The sequence below is a fragment of the Coregonus clupeaformis genome, unplaced genomic scaffold (genome assembly GCF_020615455.1).
Source record: "Coregonus clupeaformis isolate EN_2021a unplaced genomic scaffold, ASM2061545v1 scaf0069, whole genome shotgun sequence".
In the NCBI taxonomy this organism is placed as follows: domain Eukaryota; kingdom Metazoa; phylum Chordata; class Actinopteri; order Salmoniformes; family Salmonidae; genus Coregonus; species Coregonus clupeaformis.
In genome coordinates, this window is record NW_025533524.1 from 372,762 (window position 1) to 397,258 (window position 24,497).

Below are 24,497 nucleotides of genomic sequence, written 5' to 3' on the forward strand. Positions count from 1 at the left end.
ACAGCGCCCACTTCTGGAGCTCTCGATGAAGTATTCAGAAAGATAATTATAGTTACGCCGGATCACCAGCAGGCGGCGGTCAAGTGATTTCTTTTTTCTTACTGTCTTTCACACGGTTTCACAGAGAAACGGGCGAGAATGAAGCAAATAAATTAACGTTATCGTTACAAATTGTTCCCACTGGACACACACTGGTTGAATCAATGTTGTATCCATTTAATTTCAATGAAATTTACGTTGACCCAACGTGGAATAGACGTTGCATTGAGATCTGTGCCCTGATGGTTTCATTATGATACATAAAGTGCACATTTCAGTTACAAATGCAAAACAACAGATTCATAAAGGTAGTAAAAGGTTTTATAAACGTGATTTGGAAAACAGCTCAAAAAGACTGGGTCCCGCTGTATTGCTCAGGCTGCACAACAGCGTCTATTCACAGGCGCGATCCCACTACTGAGCGGCACGGGGGCTTTGGCCTGCTCCGTTTCCGACCTGGGCCGGTGCACCCCTCCTTAGACGACCTGGTGGTCCCGGGCTCCCCCAGGAGCACCATATCGATACCGAACTTAGTGCGGACACCCGATCGGCATAGTCCACTGCAGCTCAGAACTCCTGAACTCAAACGATCCGCCAGCCTAAGCCTCCCAGCAACTTGGATTACAGGCGCACGCCACTGCACCCGGCTAGAAACGAGAGGGTTTTTAAGGTATTTGAAGATAAATTCGTGACGTCACACAACGCGTCACACGCCTCCTAGTGTGGTCAACAGCGACCTATTGTGTTGGCATACGAAATTGCAGCGGAAATTGCAGCGGTGTTCAAATTTTGCTTGCCTTCCATGCTGAAAGCATGTTCTTGTGGGTGACCCTTCAGTAAGGTACATCTACTTATGTAAAAAAAAGAACTAACACTCGCACTTGTCATTTCCTATAAGCACTGACTTTACTAATAATTACTTTATTGTAGTTACAGGCATCACTGCCTGGTATGGCAACTGCTCGGCCTCCGACTGCACGGCACTACAGAGGGTAGTGCGTACGGCCCAGTACATCACCAGGACCTATATACCAGGCGGTGTCAGAGGAAGCCCCTAAAAATGGTCAAAGACTCCAGCCACCCTAGTCATAGACTGTTCTCTCTGCTACCACACTGGAAGCGGTACCGGAGCGCCAAGTCTAGGTCCAAAAGACTTCTCAACAGCTTCTACCCCCCCAAGCCATTAGACTCCTGAACAGCTAACCATGGCTACCCGGACTATTTGCATTGTCTCAGTAAACTCTGGAGCTAAGCCATGTGTCTTGTAACAGTGAATTCATTTTATTGAGTGAAGGACAATGATAAATTATGTACCTTTTACAATGATAAATTATGATTCCTACTCCACCAAACTTTACAGTTGGCACTATGCATTGGGGCAGGTAGCTTTCTCCTGGCATCCGACAAACCCAGATTCGTCCTTTTGACTGCCAGATGGTGAAGTGTGATTCATCACTCCAGAGTCCACTGCTCCAGAGTCCAATGGCGGCGAGCTTTACACCACTCCAGCCGACGCTTGGCATTGCACATGGTGATCTTAGGCTTGTGTGTGGCTGCTCGGCCATGGAAACCCATTTCATAAAGCTCCCGACGAACAGTTATTGTGCTGATGTTGCTTCCAGAGACAGTTTGGAACTTGGTAGTGAGTGTTGCAACCGAAGACAGACAATTTTGACGTGCTACTCGCATCAGCACGCTTCGGTCCCGTTCTGTGAGCTTGTGTGGCCTACCATTTCGCGGCTGAGCCGTTGTTGCTCCTAGACGTTTCCACTTTACAATAACAGCACTTACAGTTGACCGGGGCAGCTCTAGCAGGGCAGAAATGTTACGAACTGACATGTTGGAAAGGTGGCATCCTATGACGGTGCCACGTTGAAAGTCACTGAGCTCTTCAGGAAGGCCATTCTACTGCCAACGTTTGTCTAAGATTGCATGGCTGTGTGCTCAGTTTTATACACCTGTCAGCAACGGGTGTGGCTGAAATAACCGAATCCACTAATTTGAAGGGGTGTCCACATACTTTTGTATATATATACACTGAACAAAAATATAAACGCAACATGCAACAATTTCAAAGATTTTACTGAGTTAACAGTTCATAGAAGGAAATCAGTCAATTTAAATAATTAATTAGGCCCTAATCTATGGATTTCACATGACTGGGCAGGGGCTCAGCCATGGCCCACCCACTTGGGAGCCAGTTCCACCCACTTGGGAGCCAGGCCCAGCCAATCAGAATGAGTTTACTCCCACAAAAGGGCTCTATTTCAGACATAAATGCTCCTCAGCACCCCACCCCACCTCCTCAGATGATCTTACAGGTGAAGAAGCCGGATGTGGAGGTCCTGGGTTGGCGTGGTTACACATGGTCTGGGGAGGTCCTGGGCTGGCGTGGTTACACATGGTCTGGGGAGGTCCTGGGCTGGCGTGGTTACACATGGTCTGGGGAGGTCCTGGGCTGGCGTGGTTACACATGGTCTGGGGAGGTCCTGGGCTGGCGTGGTTACACATGGTCTGCGGTTGTGAGGCCGGTTGTATGTACTGCCAAATGCTCTAAAATGATGTCGGCTTATGGTAGAGAAATGAAAATGTAATTCTCTGGCAACAGCTCTGTTGGACATTCCTGAAGTCAGCAGGCCAATTGCAGGCTAGCCTCAACTTGAGACATCTGTGGCATTGTTGTGTGTGACAAAACTGCCCATTTTAGAGTGTCCTTTTATCGTCCCAAGCACAAGGTGCACCTGTGTAATGATCATGCTGTTTAATCAGCTTCTTGATATGCCACACCTGTCAGGTGGATGGATGATCTTGGCAGAGGAGAAATGCTCACTTACAGGGATGTAAACAAATGTGTGCACAAAATTGAAGAGAAATAAGCTTTTCGTGCGTATGGAACATTTCTGGGACCTTTTATTATAGCTCATGAAAAACGGGACCAACACTTCACATGTTGCGTTTATATTTTTGTTCAGTGTAATATATATATACATATAAGCTCAATTTCTCTACCCCTTACAGCCAGAAGAGGACTGTCCACCCCTCAGATCCTGGTTCCTCTCTAGGTTCCTGCCATCTAGGGAGTTTTTTCCTAGCCACTGTGCTTCTACATCTGCAGTGCTTGGTGTTTGAGGTTTTAGGCTGGGTTTCTGTATAAGCATTTTGTGACAACTGCTAATGTAAAAAGGGCTTTATAAAATACATTTGATTGATGTTCAGTGTGGAAACAGATATAAAAAGGCACCCAGTCAGTCCAGCAGCCTTATGAGGTTATGAAAATACACAGACCAGCAACATGACATGTGGAGTATTTTAATATACTTTCAGCATTATCAAAAAAAATTGCAGTACAACAACTTTACAAAACCCTGTAAGTTTTGTCTGGTTAAAAAATGTGTCAGTTTCACAAATAAAAATGAAATAAATGCAAATAAAGGACTGACCAGATAATCGTTGATAATTAAACCGTAAGAGAATAAAACATTAACTGAACAGCATCACCACATCTTCTATAGCAGGGATCGTCAACTAGATTCAGCCACGGGACGATTTTTTCTAACGGATGTTCAGGGGGCCAGATCATAAAAAAAAAAAAAAAAAATGTGTAGACTGTAAATTGACGGCAAGAAGCCCAAACAGATATATTTGACTAAAACATAATTACTTCAAACCTTGCTTACATTTGTATACAATCACATTTCTCTCTATTACGCGTGGGAATAGTTTGGAACAGATTACCAAAGTTAAAATCACTTGAAGCTGATATTTGTATGTCCAAAAAAAAGAAATAAAAAAACCTCTAAAAACTTGAGGGGCCAAATAAAAATCACCTGCGGGCCAAATTCAGGCCACGCGCCGCAAGTTGGGGAACCCTGTTCTATAGCTCCACATCTAGACTGTCAGTCAGTCTCAGGTCTCAGGCCCCCATGTTGTCTAGCTAGAAAAACACAAGGAAAATAAAGAAGTGCATTAGGATCCAAATAGGGCACAGTTAAGTACGGAGAGTTAATGGGTAGGTAATACTAGGTATGTGTAACGCCGGGTTACCTGTTCTGGGTAGGTAATACTAGGTATGTGTAACGCCGGGTTACCTGTTCTGGGTAGGTAATACTAGGTATGTGTAACGCCGGGTTACCTGTTCTGGGTAGGTAATACTAGGTATGTGTAACGCCGGGTTACCTGTTCTGGGTAGGTAATACTAGGTATGTGTAACGCCGGGTTACCTGTTCTGGGTAGGTAATACTAGGTATGTGTAACGCCGGGTTACCTGTTCTGGGTAGGTAATACTAGGTATGTGTAACGCCGGGTTACCTGTTCTGGGTAGGTAATACTAGGTATGTGTAACGCCCGGGTTACCTGTTCTGGGTAGGTAATACTAGGTATGTGTAACGCCGGGTTACCTGTTCTGGGTAGGTAATACTAGGTATGTGTAACGCCGGGTTACCTGTTCTGGGTAGGTAATACTAGGTATGTGTAACGCCGGGTTACCTGTTCTGGGTAGGTAATACTAGGTATGTGTAACGCCCGGGTTACCTGTTCTGGGTAGGTAATACTAGGTATGTGTAACGCCGGGTTACCTGTTCTGGGTAGGTAATACTAGGTATGTGTAACGCCGGGTTACCTGTTCTGGGTAGGTAATACTAGGTATGTGTAACGCCGGGTTACCTGTTCTGGGCCTTAGTCCACTTGAGGGCGTGTCTGGGAGGGACTGAGGCAGTGGGGTGGTAGAAGGTGCAGCCAGCACGTTTACACTGGGCTCCAAACCGACAAGGCTGACAGAGACAGAAAACAGTCTTCATCTTAAAAAAAGTTTTTGATCAGCACTCAACCATTCATTATTTCCTTAATAGTGTCTCGTGAAAGATTTTTATACAACAAAAACAGCCCCAACGGCTCTATTTGAGGACAAACTCCTCTCGACCTCACGGCCTCTGACCTTGGGGTGATGGAAAGCGCAGTCCATCTTCTTACACTCTGGGAAGAAACGACACACACTGCTGGACTGAGGTGAAGGAGCTGTAATCAAACAGACAGACATTTACATTTTAGTCATTTAGCAGATGCTCTTATCCAGAGCGACATACAGGAGCAATTAGGGTTAAGTGCCTTGCTCAAGGGCACGTCGACAGATTTTTCACCTAGTCGGCTTCGGGGATTAGAACCAGCGACTTTTCGGTTACTGGCACAATGCTCTTAACCACTAAGCTACCTGCCGCCCCGGACCAACTTAGAAGACATGAAATAAAAGGTAAAATCTCAACCGGTAATATTTACACATTTAACAAACCAACGTACACAAACATCCTAATCTAATGCTGCGTTCGTAAACATCTCGTTAAATATGTTTTTCTAACACTATAATTTAATTACGAGTATGATAGCTGTACTTCTAGTTTATGGTTGACCCAGCTTGTTTGCCATTAGCCAATTGGCGTTCAAAATCGGCAAAAAAATAGGTTCAAAGCACGTCAGTCGTTGCTCCCCGTTTACAAGTAGTATTTTCAGAGAGTTTTCCCACTTGAATGCTGCGTAAGGTTGTAATCTACTGGGGGAGGGGCTTAAAGGGGTGTGTCTGTACCTGGTCTGACTGGGGGGGTGTAGGGGGCGGGTCCTCTGCGGCTGACGTGAGTGAAGGGGCAGTCTGGTTTGGAACACTTGCCGTCAAACTTACAGTTAGGATGGACGAACAGGCATTTGTCCCCAAACTTACAGCTGGGGAAGGTTCTAGACACAGAGAGGGGGGGGGGACAGAGGAGGGAACAACATATTAGTCAAGTCAAATAAAAACATCAATGAATCTATGTAGCTTTAGGGTTTAAAAAAAAAAACGACACAATTCCACAAAACCCAACTAAAAATGTAGACGTTGTTTTGATTTTCAATTCGTCGAGGGCCTAACGGTCTTTATTCAACATCCTAGAGGCTAAAGTACGTCAGGGTTGTTCCTACTTGCACTGTGTAGTAGGGTGAAGGTAGACACAGTCGTCTCCACTCTTACAGACAGGCCAGAACTTGCACCGCTCCAGAACCTTCCGTCTCTTCACAGGACCCGCCTCCTCCGTCTCCATCCCTGCTTCTGAAACCCGAAGATGGACAATGAAAGAGGGATGACAGAGTTTAGATGAAGGCTTGCTGTCCAGATCAGAAACGACTGTAGTAAGGTATCCAACCCAGCTCTCCGCGTCTCCGGGGTGTTTCTTACAAAAAGCATTCCAAACAAAAACGTTGACTGGTACCCTTTCCAGCACACAGTGTCAAAGCTGGCTGGCGAGAACATCCTAAAGTCTCTTTACCTCGCCTAGAACCTCTTTTCAATTGAGAAAATACAGATTTCTTGTAGTTTGTTTCGCTGCCACTGACAGTAGTGACTGGTGAACGTCCACAGTCGGCTCACAGACTAGACCAGAAAACGGGTCCAGCGGATCTGCATTGTTGTTGACAGAAAGTGTGTTATGGTGGCTGACTGGTGTGGTAGCCTAATCTGTTATACAGAGATAGCCAATCAGAACATCTCAACAACATCTGGTGTGGACCATTATGATTATTCACTAGTAATAAAAGGATGCATCAAGTGCTGACAGGTGCAAGTGCTTAACCATTGAAAAAGCCTTCGCAATCGTAATACCCGAGTATCAAAGCTTACACCCTAATGCTAATAATAGAAGCGAAATATTGCATTTTATTTATAACCGTTTTACCAATAAATCAGTGAATAAATAAATCCCTTACCGTCAGGGTATTGTGGCTCCCCCTGCAGTCTGTGGTGGATGCTGAGTTTGGGTTTTGTTCTGAGGTGGATGGAGGGGTCAGGCATGGGGGTCTTGGCTGGTTTAGGATAACTGTCATCTGCCTCCATGTCACAGTCTCCTAGGTTACCCAGGGGGCTAGGAACCCCATCCAGGGTCACAATGAACTTAGGACTGGCTGACCCCACGGCTTCAGCCTTCTCACTGCTAGGAGGGAGTAGGGAGAGGGAGGAGGAAGGAGGAAGAAGGGAGAGGGGGGAGGGAGGAGGAAGAAGGGAGAGGGGTGAGGGAGGAGGGAGAGGGAGGAGGAAGAGGGGGAGGAAGGAAGAGGAGGAGGAAGGAGGAAGAAGGGAGAGGGGGGAGGGAGGGAGGGAGAGGGGGAGGAGGAAGGGGAGGAAGGAGGGAGAAGGGGGAGAAGGGAGAGGGGGGGAGGGAGGAGGAAGAAGGAGGAAGAAGGGGAGAGGGAGAGGGGGAGGAAGAAGGGAGAGGGGGAGAGGAGGAGGGAGAGGGGGAGGGAGGAGGGAGAGGGAGGAGGAAGGGGAAGAAGGGAGAGGGGGAGGGAGGAGGGAGAGGGAGGAGGAAGGAGGAAGAAGGGAGAGGGGGGAGGAAGGAGGGAGAGGGAGGAGGAAGGAGGAAGAAGGGAGAGGGGGGAGGAAGGAGGGAGAGGGAGGAGGAAGGAGGAAGAAGGGAGAGGGGGGAGGGAGGAGGAAGAAGGGAGAGGGGTGAGGGAGGAGGAAGGAGGGAGAAGGGGGAGAAGGGAGAGGGGGGAGGGAGGAGGAAGAAGGGAGAGGGGGGAGGGAGGAGGAAGAAGGGGAGAGGGGGAGGAGGAAGGAGGGAGAGGGAGGAGGAGGAGGAAGAAGGGAGAGGGGGGAGGGAGGAGGGAGAAGGGAGAGGGGTGAGGGAGGAGGAAGGAGGGAGAAGGGGGAGAAGGGAGAGGGGGGAGGGAGGAGGGAGAAGGGAGAGGGGTGAGGGAGGAGGGAGACATATAGACACACAAACGCATTATGACAGTTTTGTTCACTTCCAGCCCAGTTCAGGTGTGTGGTTATTATGGGGCCATCTTAGCTTGTTTTCAGAGAGCCATGCTGGAACCCTGCTGCTGCAACAACGGTCAGTATGACTCATAAAGAGGGTAGTCAGTATGACTCATGAAGAGGGTAGTCAGTAAGAGTCATGAAGAGGGTAGTCAGTAAGAGTCATGAAGAGGGTAGTCAGTATGAGTCATGAAGAGGGTAGTCAGTATGAGTCATGAAGAGGGTAGTCAGTATGACTCATGAAGAGGGTAGTCAGTAAGAGTCATGAAGAGGGTAGTCAGTATGACTCATGAAGAGGGTAGTCAGTATGAGTCATAAAGAGGGTAGTCAGTATGACTCATGAAGAGGGTAGTCAGTATGACTCATGAAGAGGGTAGTCAGAAGAGTCATGAAGAGGGTAGTCAGTATGACTCATAAAGAGGGTAGTCAGTATGAGTCATGAAAGAGGGTAGTCAGTATGAGTCATGAAGAGGGTAGTCAGTATGAGTCATAAAGAGGGTAGTCAGTATGAGTCATGAAGAGGGTAGTCAGTATGAGTCATAAAGAGGGTAGTCAGTATGAGTCATGAAGAGGGTAGTCAGTATGAGTCATGAAGAGGGTAGTCAGTATGAGTCATGAAGAGGGTAGTCAGTATGACTCATGAAGAGGGTAGTCAGTATGAGTCATGAAGAGGGTAGTCAGTATGAGTCATGAAGAGGGTAGTCAGTATGAGTCATGAAGAGGGTAGTCGGTATGAGTCATGAAGAGGGTAGTCAGTATGAGTCATGAAGAGGGTAGTCAGTATGACTCATGAAGAGGGTAGTCAGTAAGAGTCATGAAGAGGGTAGTCAGTATGAGTCATGAAGAGGGTAGTCAGTATGAGTCATGAAGAGGGTAGTCAGTATGAGTCATGAAGAGGGTAGTCAGTATGAGTCATGAAGAGGGTAGTCAGTATGACTCATGAAGAGGGTAGTCAGTATGACTCATGAAGAGGGTAGTCAGTAAGAGTCATGAAGAGGGTAGTCAGTATGAGTCATGAAGAGGGTAGTCAGTATGAGTCATGAAGAGGGTAGTCAGTATGAGTCATGAAGAGGGTAGTCAGTATGACTCATGAAGAGGGTAGTCAGTAAGAGTCATGAAGAGGGTAGTCAGTATGACTCATAAAGAGGGTAGTCAGTATGACTCATAAAGAGGGTAGTCAGTATGAGTCATAAAGAGGGTAGTCAGTATGACTCATAAAGAGGGTAGTCAGTAAGAGTCATGAAGAGGGTAGTCAGTATGACTCATAAAGAGGGTAGTCAGTATGACTCATGAAGAGGGTAGTCAGTATGAGTCATGAAGAGGGTAGTCAGTATGAGTCATAAAGAGGGTAGTCAGTATGAGTCATGAAGAGGGTAGTCGGTATGAGTCATGAAGAGGGTAGTCGGTATGAGTCATGAAGAGGGTAGTCGGTATGAGTCATGAAGAGGGTAGTCGGTATGAGTCATGAAGAGGGTAGTCGGTATGAGTCATAAAGAGGGTAGTCAGTATGAGTCATAAAGAGGGTAGTCAGTATGAGTCATAAAGAGGGTAGTCAGTATGAGTCATGAAGAGGGTAGTCAGTATGAGTCATGAAGAGGGTAGTCAGTATGACTCATGAAGAGGGTAGTCAGTATGAGTCATGAAGAGGGTAGTCGGTATGAGTCATAAAGAGGGTAGTCAGTATGAGTCATGAAGAGGGTAGTCAGTATGAGTCATGAAGAGGGTAGTCAGTATGAGTCATGAAGAGGGTAGTCAGTATGAATCATGAAGAGGGTAGTCAGTATGAATCATAAAGAGGGTAGTCGGTATGAGTCATGAAGAGGGTAGTCAGTATGAGTCATGAAGAGGGTAGTCAGTATGAGTCATGAAGAGGGTAGTCAGTATGAGTCATGAAGAGGGTAGTCAGTATGAGTCATGAAGAGGGTAGTCAGTATGAGTCATGAAGAGGGTAGTCAGTATGATATACCTGGCTGGCTGCACCATGCGTGGAGTAGCTGGCTGGATCTCCTCCTTGACCATGGCTCCCAGCCTGCTCCTCATAGGCACTATAGTCTCCTCCTGTCTACTCCTCATAGGAGGTTCCACTTCCTCCAGTCCCAGTCTACTCCTCATAGGAGGTGCCACCTCCTCCAGTCCACTCCTCATAGGAGGTGCCACCTCCTCTAGCCCCAGCCTACTCGTCATAGGCACCTAACAGGACCACAATGGAAATAAGATATTACATTGGATTGTGTTATACTCAATGACTTTAAATGCGGTTGTTACTCTCTGAGTTCACAATAGAGTGGTTAAGTGTATCTGCATGTGTTTCAATCCATCTTGCCGATGTCGGCCTTCCATCTGCGGTGGAAAGCAGCAGAGCTACAGCACTTTGTCAGACCAGGAGACAACACGAAAATCGGTCTTCTCACCAAAACGGTTTGACCAACAAAACTAATATGACCCCTCTACGGAAAGATGACTCACGAACACGAAGGTGTTCTCCGTTTTGCTCTACGACCCCCACGGGACTCGTCTGAAGGTAACCTGGTACCGGTTTAAAGAAATGAAATGGAAGATGTTTTGAGATCACTCAAACACAACTCTGGACATCGAAGTCAGTTCCACTGTGGTTTACATTTTCCCCCTCTGATCAGGGACTGATTTAGACCTGGGACACCAGGTGTCTGCAATTAATTATCAGGTAGAACAGAAAACCAGTAGGCTTCGGACCTTGTAGGGTAAGAGTTGAATACCCTTGTCCTAGATATAGAACAGACACTTCAAAACCTTATGATTTATTGTTTGACTGTCTGTTTTGTTATTCAATGCATTTCTCTGGGCTATAGTTGTAGAGGCCAAATTCTATAATTTATCAAATAATAAAAAAGTAAAAACAATCTATACCTAAAGGGGTCCTAAAATTATAAATCAAATAGCTACACGATCCATGGTATGACCATCTTAAAACAATTCCCTATGTCAGCGTATAGAACCCCCCCCAACAGCTTAGACTTTTAGGAGTCAACTTCAGTCTACATGTATTTTCATGCAAACATTTTTTTCTCCAAAATGGATCCAATAGTTATCTTTAACCACCATCACCTTGTCCAGTTGTCCCAGTCTGCTCCTGACAGGAAGCACCTCCTCCCCCAGCTCAGGCCTCCTCGTGATGAAGGAGCGGGTGTCAAAAGGCCTCAGAACACTCCCCTCGGCCACCTCTAGAGCTACACAGGGTGATGTGAGAAACTTCTTAGTTAATCCTGATGTTATACAAATCAGTCCTGAGTTAGAGTCAAACTAAGCAGTCCTACTCTCCAGTGTTAGTAGTATTTGTTATGGATCCCCATTAGTTCCTGCCAAGGCAGCAGCTACTCTTCCTGGGGTCCAGCAAAACTAAGGCAGTTATACATTTAAAAAAAACATTACAATACTACATTCATAACAGATATCAACATATTAAGTGTGTGCCCTCAGGCCTCTACCCCACTACCACAAATATATAACCCAAAATCCATGTCTACATGTGTGTATGTTATCGTGTGTGTGTGTGTGCATGTGTCTATGTTTGTGTTGCTTCACAGTCCCCGCTGTTCCATAAGGTGCATTTTTATCTGTTTAAAAAAAAAATCTGATTCTACTGCTTGCATGAGTTACTTGATGTGGAATAGAGTTCCATGTAGTCATGGCTCTATGTAGTACTGTGCGCCTCCCATAGTCTGTTCTGGACTTGGGGATTATGAAGAGACCTCTTGTAGCTCAGTTGGTAGAGCATGGCGCTTGCAATGCCAGGGTTGTGGGTTCGATTCCCACGGGGGCCAGTATGGAAAATGTATGCACTCACTAACTGCAAGTCACTCTGGATAAGAGCGTCTGCTAAATGACTAAAATGTGGCATGTCTTGTGGGGTATGCATGGGTCTCCAAGCTGTGTGCCAGTAGTTTAAAACAGACAGCTCGGTGCATTCAACATGTCAATACCTCCCATAAATATAAGTAGTGATGAAGTCAATCTCTCCTCTACTTTGAGCCAGGAGAGATTGACCTGCATATTATTAATGTTAGCTCTCTGTGCACATCCAAGAACCAGCCGTGCTGCCCTGTTCTGAGCCAATTGCAATTTTCCTAAGTCCCTCTTTGTCGCACCTGACCACATGACTGGACAGTAGTCCAGGTGAGACAAAACTAGGGCCTGTAGGACCTGCCTTGTTGATAGTGTTGTTAAGAAGGCAGAGCAGCGCTTTATTATGGACAGACTTCTCCCCATCTTAGCTACTGTTGCGTCAACATGTTTTGACCATGACAGTTTAAAATCCAGAGTTACGCCAAGCAATTTAGTCTCCACAAATTGCTGAATTTCCACATTATTCATTACAAGATTTAGATGAGGTTTAGTAAATGATTTGTCCCAAATACAATGCTTTTAGTTTTAGAAATATTTAGGACTAACTTTTTCCTTGCCACCCATTCTGAAACTAACTGCAACTTTGTTAAGAGTTGCAGTCATTTCAGTCACTGTGGTAGCTGACGTGTATAGTGTTGAGTCATCTGCATACATAGACACTCTGGCTTTATTCAAAGCCAGTGGCATGTCGTTAGTAAAGATTGAAAAAAGGGGCCTAGACAGCTGCCCTGGGGAATTCCTGATTCTACCTGGTTTATGTTGGAGAGGCTTCCATTAAAGAACACCCTCTGTGTTCTGTTAGACAGGAAACTCTTTATCCACAAAATAGCAGGGGGTGTAAAGCCACACGACATAAGTAGTGGTGAGCAATTAACCGAAATGTACACTACCAGTCAAAAGTTTGGACACACCTTCTCATTCAATGGTTTTTCTTTCTTTTTACATTGTAGAATAATAGTGAAGACATCAAAACTATTAAATAACACATATGGAATCATGTAGTAATCAAAAGTGTTAAAATCTAAATATATTTTAAATTTGAGATTCTTCAAATAGCCACCCTTTGCCTTGATGACAGCTTGGCACACTCAGTATGAGTCATGAAGATGGCATTCTCTCAACCAGTTTCATGAGGTAGTCACCCAGAATGCATTTCAATTAACAGGTGTGCTTTCTTAAAAGTTAATTTCCTTCTTAATGCGTTTGAGCCAATCAGTTGTGTTGTGACAAGGTAGGGGGGTATACAGAAGATAGCCCTATTTGGTAAAAGACCAAGTCCATATTATGGCAAGAACAGCTCAAATAAGCAAAGAGAAACAACAGTCCATCATTACTTTTAAGACATGAAGGTCAGTCAATAGTTTCATTCAAGTGCAGTCGCAAAAACCATCAAGCGCTATGATGAAACTGGCTCTCATGAGGACCGCCACAGGAATGGAAGACCCAGAGTTACCTCTGCTGCAGAGAATAAGTTCATTAGAGTTACCAGCCTCAGAAATTGCAGCCCAAATAAATGCTTCACAGAGTTCAAGTCACAGACATATCTCAAAATCAACTGTTCAGAGGGGACTGTGTGAATCAGGCCTTCATGGTCGAATTGGTGCAAAGAAACCACTACTAAAGGACACCAATAAGAAGAGACCTGCTTGGGCCAAGAAACACGAGCAATGGACATTAGACCAGTGGAAATCTGTCCTTTGGTCTGCAGTCCAAAATGTAGATTTTTGGTTCCAACCGCTGTCTTTGTGAGACGCGGTGTGGGGGAACGGATGATCTCCGCATGTGTAGTTTCCACCGTAAAGCATGGAGGAGGTGGTGTTATGGTGTGGCGGTGCTTTGTTGGTGACACTGTCTGTGATTTAATTAGAATTCAACCAGCATGGCTACCACATCATTCTGCAGCGATCCGCCATCCCATCTGGTTTGGGCTTAGTGGGACTATCCTTTGTTTTTCAACAGGACAATGACGGCAGAGCGAAGGAAAAGCAGCCAACAAGTGCTCAGCATATGTGGGAACTCCTTCAAGACTGTTTGAAAAGCATTCTAGGTGAAGCTGGTTGAGAGAATGCCATGAGTGTGCAAAGCTGTCATCAAGGCAAATTATGGCTATTTGAAGAATCTCAAATATAAAATATTTTGATTTGTTTAACACTTTTTTGGTTACTACATGATTCCATGTGTTATTTCATAGTGTTGATGTCTTCACTATTATTCTACAGTGTAGAAAATAGTAAAAATTAAGAAAAACCCTTGAATGAGTAGGTGTCCAAACTTCTGAAAGTATTCAGACCCCTTGACTTTTTTTCCACATTTTGTTACGTTACAGCCTTATTCTATAATGGATTAAATATTTTTTTTAATCTACACACAATACCCCATAATGACAAAGCGAAAACAGGATAGATTTTTTTTCAAATGTATTAAAAAACAAAAAACAGAAATACCTTACATAAGTATTCAGACCCTTTGTTATGAGACTCTAAATTGAGCTCAGGTGCATCCTGTTTCCATTGATCATCCTTGAGATGTTTTTACAACTTGATTGGAGTCCACCTGTGGTAAAATCAATTGATTGGACATGATTTGGAAAGGCACACAGCTGTCTATAAGGTCCCTCAGTTGACAGTGCATGTGAGAGCAAAAATCAAGCCATGAGGTCGAAGGAATTGTCCGTAGAGCTCCGAGACAGGATTGTGTCGAGGCACAGATCTGGGGAAGGGTACCAAAACATTTCTGCAGCATTGAAGGTCCCCAAGAACACCGGGGCCTCCATCATTCTTAAAATGGCCCACTTGGAGTTTGCCAAAAGGCACCTAAAGGACTCTGACCATGAGAAACAAGATTCTCTGGTCTGATGAAACCAAGATTGAACTCTTAGGCTTGAATGCCAAGCGTCACGTCTGGAGGAAACCTGGCACCATCCCTACGGTGAAGCATGGTGGTGGCAGCATCATGCTGTGGGGATATTTTTCAGCGGCAGGGACTGGGAGACCAGTCAGGATCGAGGGAAAGTTGAACGGAGCAAAGTACAGAGAGATCCTTGATGAAAACCTGCTCCAGAGCGCTCAGGACCTCAGACTGGGGCTAAGGTTCACCTTCCAACAGGACAACGACCGTAACCACACAGCCAAGACAACGCATGAGTGGCTTCGGGACAAGTCTCTGAATGTCCTTGAGTGGCCCAGCCAGAGCCCGGACTTGAACCCGATCGAACATCTCTGGAGAGACCTGCAAATAGCTGTGCAGCGACGCTCCCCATCCAACCTGACAGAGCTTGAGAGGATCTGCAGAGCAGAATGGGAGAAACTCCCCAAATACAGGTGTGCCAAGCTCAAGGCTGTAATCGCTGCCAAAGGTGCTTAAACAAAGTACTGAGTAAAGGGTCTGAATACCCTGTAAATGTGTCTTTATGGGGTATTGTGTGTAGATTGATGATGGGGGAGAAACAATTTTATACATTTTAGAATAAGGCTGTAATGTAACAAAATGTGGAAAAAGTGAAGGGGTCTGAATACTTTCCAAATGCTGGGGACAATCAAAGGCCACTCTAAAAGTTGAGGGAGTGCGCAATTGGCATGCTGACTGCAGGAATATCCACCAGAGCTGTTGGCAGAGAATTTAATGTTGATTTCTCAACCATAAGCAAAACTGAACATTTTAGAGTGGCCTTTTATTGTCCCCAGCACAAGGTGCACCAGCGTAATGATCATGCTGTTTAATCAGCTTCTTGATATGCCGCACCTGGTCAGGTGGATGGATTATCTTGGCAAAGGAGAAATGCTCACTAACAGGGACGTAAACAAATTTGTGCACAACATTTGAGAGAAATAAGCTTTTCATTCGTATGAACATTTCTGGGATCTTTATTTCAGCTCATGAAACATGCGACCAACACTTTACATGTTGCATTTATATTTTTGTTCAGGACATTCCAGACTCACAACATTTTTGGGGGATTTGTGTGCATTGTTTTGTTGGGTATTACTACTGATGGAGCTATAGAGAAACATCAGCATTTCACTGCACCTGCGATTACATCTGCAAAATACGTGCACGCGACCCAATAACATTTTATTTGATCATATCAGAGCCGACCCAGACGCGTGACATTATTTCACATTTTGGATCCGAACCCGCTGGAGTCTCGGTGGATCCATAAAGACTTCTAGTTAGGATATGACAGACTCACCTAAATAGTCACTGTGCTGTGCTCTCATGTTATCTTCTGGCAAGGCTAACTGCAGCCGTGAGGCCAGGGACCGGGACTGATCTACAGGGAGAAACCGGTACAGTCAGGACATACAACGGTAATGAGACCAGTGCAGCAGGAGTCAGGACATACAACGGTAATGAGACCAGTGCCGTCAGAGTCAGGACATACAACGGTAATGAGACCAGTGCCGTCAGAGTCAGGACATACAACGGTAATGAGACCAGTGCAGCAGGAGTCAGGACATACAACGGTAATGAGACCAGTGCCGTCAGAGTCAGGACATACAACGGTAATGAGACCAGTGCAGCAGGAGTCAGGACATACAACGGTAATGAGACCAGTGCCGTCAGAGTCAGGACATACAACGGTAATGAGACCAGTCCAGTCAGAGTCAGGACATACAACGGTAATGAGACCAGTGCCGTCAGAGTCAGGACAAACAGGACAATGCAGTAATATTGATTACTACATTGTTGGATTTGGAGCTTGCAAGAAAGGCATTTCACTGTACTAGTGCAAGTGACATTGAAACAACAACCATGCTCCTTCTGTAATGAGATGGGAAGCCATGGGCCCAATTCCAATTCGTCCCTACGCCCTAGACGGAGAGCTGAGTGGATCAACAACCATGCTCCTTCTGTAATGAGATGGGAAGCCATGGGCCCAATTCCAATTCGTCCCTACGCCCTAGACGGAGAGCTGAGTGGATCAACAACCATGCTCCTTCTGTAATGAGATGGGAAGCCATGGGCCCAACTCCAATTCGTCCCTACGCCCTAGACGGAGAGCTGAGTGGATCAACAACCATGCTCCTTCTGTAATGAGATGGGAAGCCATGGGCCCAATTCCAATTCGTCCCTACGCCCTAGACGGAGAGCTGAGTGGATCAACAACCATGCTCCTTCTGTAATGAGATGGGAAGCCATGGGCCCAATTCCAATTCGTCCCTACGCCCTAGACGGAGAGCTGAGTGGATCAACAACCATGCTCCTTCTGTAATGAGATGGGAAGCCATGGGCCCAATTCCAATTCGTCCCTACGCCCTAGACGGAGAGCTGAGTGGATCAACAACCATGCTCCTTCTGTAATGAGATGGGAAGCCATGGGCCCAATTCCAATTCGTCCCTACGCCCTAGACGGAGAGCTGAGTGGATCAACAACCATGCTCCTTCTGTAATGAGATGGGAAGCCATGGGCCCAACTCCAATTCGTCCCTACGCCCTAGACGGAGAGCTGAGTGGATCAACAACCATGCTCCTTCTGTAATGAGATGGGAAGCCATGGGCCCAATTCCATTCGTCCCTACGCCCTAGACGGAGAGCTGAGTGGATCAACAACCATGCTCCTTCTGTAATGAGATGGGAAGCCATGGGCCCAATTCCAATTCGTCCCTACGCCCTAGACGGAGAGCTGAGTGGATCAACAACCATGCTCCTTCTGTAATGAGATGGGAAGCCATGGGCCCAATTCCAATTCGTCCCTACGCCCTAGACGGAGAGCTGAGTGGATCAACAACCATGCTCCTTCTGTAATGAGATGGGAAGCCATGGGCCCAATTCCAATTCGTCCCTACGCCCTAGACGGAGAGCTGAGTGGATCAACAACCATGCTCCTTCTGTAATGAGATGGGAAGCCATGGGCCCAATTCCAATTCGTCCCTACGCCCTAGACGGAGAGCTGAGTGGATCAACAACCATGCTCCTTCTGTAATGAGATGGGAAGCCATGGGCCCAATTCCAATTCGTCCCTACGCCCTAGACGGAGAGCTGAGTGGATCAACAACCATGCTCCTTCTGTAATGAGATGGGAAGCCATGGGCCCAACTCCAATTCGTCCCTACGCCTAGACGGAGAGCTGAGTGGATCAACAACCATGCTCCTTCTGTAATGAGATGGGAAGCCATGGGCCCAATTCCAATTCGTCCCTACGCCCTAGACGGAGAGCTGAGTGGATCAACAACCATGCTCCTTCTGTAATGAGATGGGAAGCCATGGGCCCAACTCCAATTCGTCCCTACGCCCTAGACGGAGAGCTGAGTGGATCAACAACCATGCTCCTTCTGTAATGAGATGGGAAGCCATGGGCCCAACTCCATTCGTCCCTACGCCCTAGACGGAGAGCTGAGTGGATCAACAACCATGCTCCTTCTGTAATGAGATGGGAAGCCATGGGCCCAATTCCAATTCGTCCCTACGCCCTAGACGGAGAGCTGAGTGGATCAACAACCATGCTCCTTCTGTAATGAGATGGGAAGCCATGGGCCCAATTCCAATTCGTCCCTACGCCCTAGACGGAGAGCTGAGTGGATCAACAACCATGCTCCTTCTGTAATGAGATGGGAAGCCATGGGCCCAATTCCATTCGACCCTACGCCCTAGACGGAGAGCTGAGTGGATCAACAACCATGCTCCTTCTGTAATGAGATGGGAAGCCATGGGCCCAATTCCACTCGTCCCTACGCCCTAGACGGAGAGCTGAGTGGATCAACAACCATGCTCCTTCTGTAATGAGATGGGAAGCCATGGGCCCAATTCCAATTCGTCCCTACGCCCTAGACGGAGAGCTGAGTGGATTAGACAGGTGTAACTCAATATGGTAATTAGCTCCGGAGACCTTGCCCTCTGATAGGCTAGGTGGAAGTTTCACAATATTGCTTATACCAATCAAATCCTCTCAGATCTCCACAAGTACATAGGGATTAGGGGTCGGTTTGGGATTGGGCCTTGGAGTGTGATGTACCTAGCTGCCTGGGGCTCCTACCTAGCTGCCTGGGGCTCCTACCTAGCTGCCTGGGGCTCCTACCTAGCTGCCTGGGGCTCCTACCTAGCTGCCTGGGGCTCCTACCTAGCTGCCTGGGGCACCTACCTAGCTGCCTGGGGCACCTACCTAGCTGCCTGGGGCTCCTACCTAGCTGCCTGGGGTGCTGGGGCTCCTACCTAGCTGCCTGGGGCTCCTACCTAGCTGCCTGGGGCTCCTACCTAGCTGCCTGGGGCTCCTACCTAGCTGCCTGGGCTCTTACCTAGCTGCCTGGGGCTCCTACCTAGCTGCCTGGGCTCTTACCTAGCTGCCTGGGGCTCCTACCTAGCAGCCCGGGGTGCTGGGGCTCTTACCTACACTATATATACACACAAAGGTTTGTGGACACCCCTTCAGTGGATTCGGCTATTTCAGCCACACCCGTTGCTGACAGGTGTATAAAATCGAGCACACAGCCATGCAATCTCCATAGACAAACACTGACGAGCTCAGTGACTTTCAACGTGGCACCGTCACTCCCAGAAGAGTGGAGGCTGTTATAGCAGCAAAGTGGGGACCAACTACATATTAATGCCCATGATTTTGGAATGAGATGTTCGGAATGAGCAGGTGTCCACATACTTTTGGTCAGGTAGTGTAGTTGCCTGGGGGGGGGGTTGAGGCTCTTACCTAGCTGCCTGGAGGTGGGGGGCTCTGAGGGGGTGTAAGTCTGCCCCCTGGGGACCAGGCCGTGGAGGTGCTCCTGAACCAGCTGGATGGCTGCGTTCATCTCATCACTGGCTGAACGGGTCCTGGGTGCCACCGGAACCGTCTGTCTCTGTGGTACTGGGGGAACACAGGCAACAGGGTCGTATTCATAAGTGCAGACCGTAGCAAAAACATTTTGCAATGAAAACAGGCATTTCTTAGTGGACAAGTTCAGCTAGTCCCTTCCTCTGACAGTATGTTTTCTTCCGTTTAGTCAATATGGGTGTCATGATAAACAGAACAACAAATTACAGGTAGTCATTTTTTAACAAATCAGATTCAGGCAGATTGACAAACAGTGGAGAGAGTGTGAACCGTACTAGGTGGGTAGGCTGCAGTCTTGTTGATGGAGATCTGGGCCTCAGACATAGCCCTCATCAGCAGGTTCTTGTTGGCCTGTTTGGCCGGGGGCAGGGTGGGTCTACAAACACACCGAGACATGGGTCAACACACAGACAACACCCTGGGGGCACCAACAGCGTGTACAATTTCTGTGAAAGAAGGGATGTTCATGACAGTTCTGCTACTGTCCTAAGGTGTACACTGTAACTACCTGGAATTAACAGCTGATACCCAACACAACAAGAAGCAAAACATACAGAGTAGATGAACATGTGGAAAGGAGAGCGTAACAGAGGTAAAGGGATAGTGTGGGGGGGGTGGGGACTGTGTGTGTGGGGTGGGGGGCACTGTGTGTGTGTGGGGTGGGGGGCACTGTGTGTGTGTGTGTGTGGGGTGGGGGCACTGTGTGTGTGTGGGGTGGGGGGGGCACTGTGTGCGTGTGTGCGTGGGGCACTGTGTGTGTGTGGGGTGGGGGCACTGTGTGTGTGTGGGGTGGGGGGCACTGTGTGTGTGTGGGGTGGGGGCACTGTGTGTGTGTGGGGTGGGGGGGCACTGTGTGTGTGTGGGGTGGGGGGGGGCACTGTGTGTGTGTGTGTGTGGGGCACTGTGTGTGTGTGGGGCACTGTGTGTGTGTGTGTGGGGCACTGTGTGTGTGTGGGGCACTGTGTGTGTGTTTCCTGTGTGTACATTCCCTTACTTGCGTTCTGGTTTGGAAGGCAGGGACACTCTGCTGGACAGGTTCTTGACCCCATATCCTTCATCCTCCTCGTCGTCCTCCTCCTCCTCATCACTGTCTCGACCCCCGTCTGCTGACTGGTTCACCCGCACCACAGAGCTCACCACCGGGGCCTTGCGCTTCCTCGAAGCCTCCTCCTGATGCTAGAGACAACACGACCAGAGATGGTTTGTGACAGACACAGGAAAGCAGCACTGACTGGCTACAAAATTTGATCCTTTTCAAATGATTAAGAAATCCATCCTTCTTTCCATGAAGTAATCAGAGATCTCATTGGTTGGAATAGTGAAAGTAATACGGTGGTGACTTTGCTTTCACCAATCTAAAATCACTTCTAGATATCTGATTATGTCAAGAAAATGAGGAAGGATGCATCTCTGAAATATTGGAGCAAGGCCCTTGACTTAAGGTAATACGTAAACAATCTGTACCCTGCTTCCCCCTCCATCTCTGTATGTCCTGCTGTCTCTGCTGCTCCTACTGTCCAGGTGATAGCTTCCATGCTGCTGCTGCCTGCTGTGAGACCCAGAGGACCCCTCTGAGGGCCTATAGGCGTCCGTCGACCTGCCTGTCCCCGAGGAGGACCTGCCCTGGGGCGGCCGGTAGATCTGAGCAGATGCCCGCCCTCCTCCTCCTCCGGAGGTGGATCCACGCAGGCGACCCGGGAGGACGCCCATGTCCACGGGGTCCTCGCCCATAAGGTCATCGTCTAGCTCGGGCTTGATGTCAATGACGGCCTCAGAGGAGGGAGGGTCCATCAGGGGCTTGACCATGGAGGTGAGGCGGGACGAGGAGGTCTTGTCTGAGGAGACCCTTCTGGACAGAATGACAGTGACGTTAGTGTGTTGAGTCAGATCTGGGCTGTTTCACCCTATTTGGTTCTGATAAAATGCTTAAGCCTCACGTCAATTAATTGATCAACATGTAGGACTTAAGAGGTCTCGTCTGAGGAGCATCTTCCGAATAAAATCATGGGTTAGTATTAGGGGTCTTTCACATGATCCAAGCCAACCTGAACCATGATGATTTCAGTGAACGGCATTAAAAGGGTCCTCCTTCTTTCTTTTCAATACATAGCAAATCAATGTTTCAAAATCAACACTTACCTGTGCTCATGGGCGGAGCTTGACACGCGGGTCTCTGTCCTATCAGAGCGTGAGCTGGACACCGCAAGGCCCTTTGACTCCTCCCCCTTCCATTCGCTCTTCCCTGCCGAGGTGCCAGTGTCGGAGTACAGCTGAGGCCTCAGGGACGCCGGTTCTTGATACAAACAGAGAGATTGTCAATTTAGCTATACAAGGGGTAGAGATATATATAATACTGTCAAAGCTAGCTCTACAACATACTACTTTATGCTATTGTAACGTTCCTAGCCTTGATAAGGATGTTACAATCCTCTCTTAGGGGTTGTTTGTTTTGGCATCGAACGACTCAAGGTCTTTGAATTCCCACCAGGGTGATACTAGTCACTGTTCAATACAGTATCGTTTGACTTTTTCAGCTAGGGAGCTGGTACTCCTTTGTCGTTACTGGAACTTAGCTACTGACCTCAGCTTCTCCGGGACTCCATGTAACCTGAACTTACCTACTGCCACAGACCTCAGTTTCTCCAGGACTCCATGTAACCTGAACTTACCTACTGCCACAGACCTCAGTTTCTCCAGGACTCCATGTAACCTGTAACAACAACACACCATACGTAGAACTGTTTACATTCATTGAAATAGAAAATACAAAGTTACACCCAAACCATCCTCTCAACTCAAGACACTTGCTGTAGCTTGGTCCCAGATCTGCGCAGTCTTGCCAAACAGCGAGACAATGACTTTAGAAGTTCTGGGACCAGGCCTAGTTGGTTGCATACGCACCAGACAGTAAACTTGATGGTATTGTTGCCGAGGAAGAGGGACAGGTCATCAGACATCTGCTGGGAAGTCTTCTTGTTGGCCACCATCACCATGATATAGTCTGGTAACTCTTCATCTGGGGGAGAGAGAACAGTTAGAACAATGTATTCTAGAAACCCTTGGTAGAAGGTCGACATCCATAGAAATAGAATCATTGTATTTCTATTGTCAACAACAGTCAGTTTAATTGCAGCAGATCAGAAGCTGATGTTAATATTCACACTTACCGACATAGGCACCGAGTTCTTGAAGCTTTCCCTTGATAGCAGCCTGCAAGAAAATAATAATACATTGTCAATTGCTAGCCTTGGGCAAGAAAACAACCTAGCTACTAGGTACCAGTTTGCGATGGCTCTCGCCTTCACTTTTCTGGCTAGACAACTTTGTTAGCTACATCTACCGGGCAAAAGTTAAAGCAGCAATCAGCAGTAGAAACAATAACAAAGTGTATTCCCCACCCGTTTGGGTAATAAACTGAAATATTGGGCTGGAGAAATGTAACCACTCAAATTCAGACACAGCTGAACCACTATCTGTGCGTTTGAAACCTATCTTACGGCCAGAAAGCTCCGATTCAAACTCCCATTCTCCAGACTCCCGATGTTGTGTCCCAAAGCTACAGTTCTGCAAGCGTTATTGTCCAAATTAGTTCGTTGATCACCAAATGTGGAGTTTTGCAGAGCAACTAGCTATCTTAATTTACGGCCGGTATGTAGTTAGCTATTAAAAAAAAAAAAGGTCTAAATAAAAAAATGTACAAGCAACCGAAAAAATGGCTCTTCGGCACCTCAGCTGTTGTAGACTTCCAACCTGTGAGTTGCAGTAATGGGTGCCTAATATGATTTTTTTTTCGGTTACTTGTAAATTTGTACAAATTCTCTCATGGGTTAGTTAGCTAGCTAACGTTACTTGAGCTAATGGCAAGGCGGTACCGCTAACTAGCTAACGGTAGCTACCTAGCTAGATAGTTACCAAGACAAATAGCTAGCTAGCTAGCTAGCTAGCATCGAAATGACCTCACCCGTATTTTCTTGCTTATCTCTGTGCCGATCTCCATGTTTGCGTGTACTGTACCTAATAAACTACGATTCGTTATTAATTTTAAAAAAAAGTAGGTAATTCACTAAACCAACATGTCCTGCCTACAAAAACACTAGCGCCGCTGAATGTTAAACGCTAATGCTCGCAAACACATTCGCAATGCAGTATGGGATAGTGGAGTCTCGTGTTGCAAGGGGCGGGGCACAGCACAGCACAGACCCTTCATGTCCGGAATTCATTTAGCCACTCATTGTAGTCATTGCGATCTATAAAGTTGCTATTTCTCGAGTTTTCTCGTGTCCATTAACTGGTGACATTCCTGGATTACTCATATTAATGAAGTCCGATTTAATTAACAAATATGATAGTCAGTTGAAAACAGGTTAAGGGTAGTGTACATAGCTGGCTGTGTTGGCAAAATCACTACATATCTCATCGAGCCAAGCGGGGGAGGCTGCCCGTTGTCACAGTCACAATACCAGTCAGAAACTTCCAGCTACGTCAATAGAGCTCCAGAGTGGAGGTGTCATAATACCCATAAAACCTAGCGGCCAAATGGTTCCAATCGTTTTTCTACCATTCATTTTTTCCCTTAGGGGGATTTTAGAAACACTTAAAATAAGGTCTGTGTTTCGTGTAGTCTTACCCTGGCATAACGTTTTGATAACCATGTAAATCTCTCTCAGACAAGGTGACTTTTATCAATATATTCGGCTCTATTTACTCTCATATTCAAGAATGCTAATTAGGGTCAAAGTAGACATCAAGCAAGACTACAAATTCCTGCATGCCATCTCTAGCTGACACATTACATTATTTACATTTACGTCATTTAGCAGACGCTCTTATCCAGAGCGACTTACAAATAGGTGCATTCACCTTATAGCCAGTGGGATCACCACTTTACAATGTTTTTTTTTGTTTGTTTTGTTTTTGGGTTGGGGTTTGGGTTGGGGTAAGGGGGGGATAGAAGGATTACTTTATCCTATTCCAGGTATTCCTTAAAGACGTGGGGTTTCAAATGTCTCCGGAAGGTGGTGAGTGACTCCGCTGTCC

General features: G+C 46.8%; 1 protein-coding gene across 6 annotated transcripts; it reads right to left on the reverse strand.

The window, feature by feature from the left end:
- Nucleotides 1-3,332: 3,332 nt before the first annotated feature.
- On the reverse strand, nucleotides 3,333-23,611 carry LOC121556176 (zinc finger CCCH domain-containing protein 14). Of its 6 annotated transcripts, none has more exons than XM_041870073.2 (18): nucleotides 23,422-23,611; nucleotides 22,628-22,670; nucleotides 22,362-22,476; nucleotides 22,079-22,170; nucleotides 21,600-21,753; nucleotides 20,925-21,306; nucleotides 20,455-20,636; nucleotides 19,736-19,836; nucleotides 19,338-19,493; nucleotides 15,888-15,968; nucleotides 10,901-11,022; nucleotides 9,783-10,006; nucleotides 6,766-6,989; nucleotides 5,986-6,112; nucleotides 5,615-5,760; nucleotides 4,973-5,052; nucleotides 4,702-4,808; nucleotides 3,333-3,973 (listed from the first exon to the last, which is right to left on the reverse strand). In XM_041870073.2, exons 1-18 carry the CDS (start codon nucleotides 23,455-23,457, stop codon nucleotides 3,970-3,972), a joined length of 2,376 nt encoding a protein of 791 aa, XP_041726007.1. In that variant the 5' UTR covers nucleotides 23,458-23,611; the 3' UTR covers nucleotides 3,333-3,969. The 6 variants fall into 6 exon arrangements, with proteins under 6 accessions (XP_041726007.1, XP_041726008.1, XP_041726010.1 ...); XM_041870074.2 differs by having other exon boundaries at nucleotides 6,766-6,986; nucleotides 20,925-21,309; XM_041870076.2 differs by having other exon boundaries at nucleotides 20,925-21,309; nucleotides 22,079-22,119; nucleotides 23,422-23,610.
- Nucleotides 23,612-24,497: the final 886 nt, after the last annotated feature.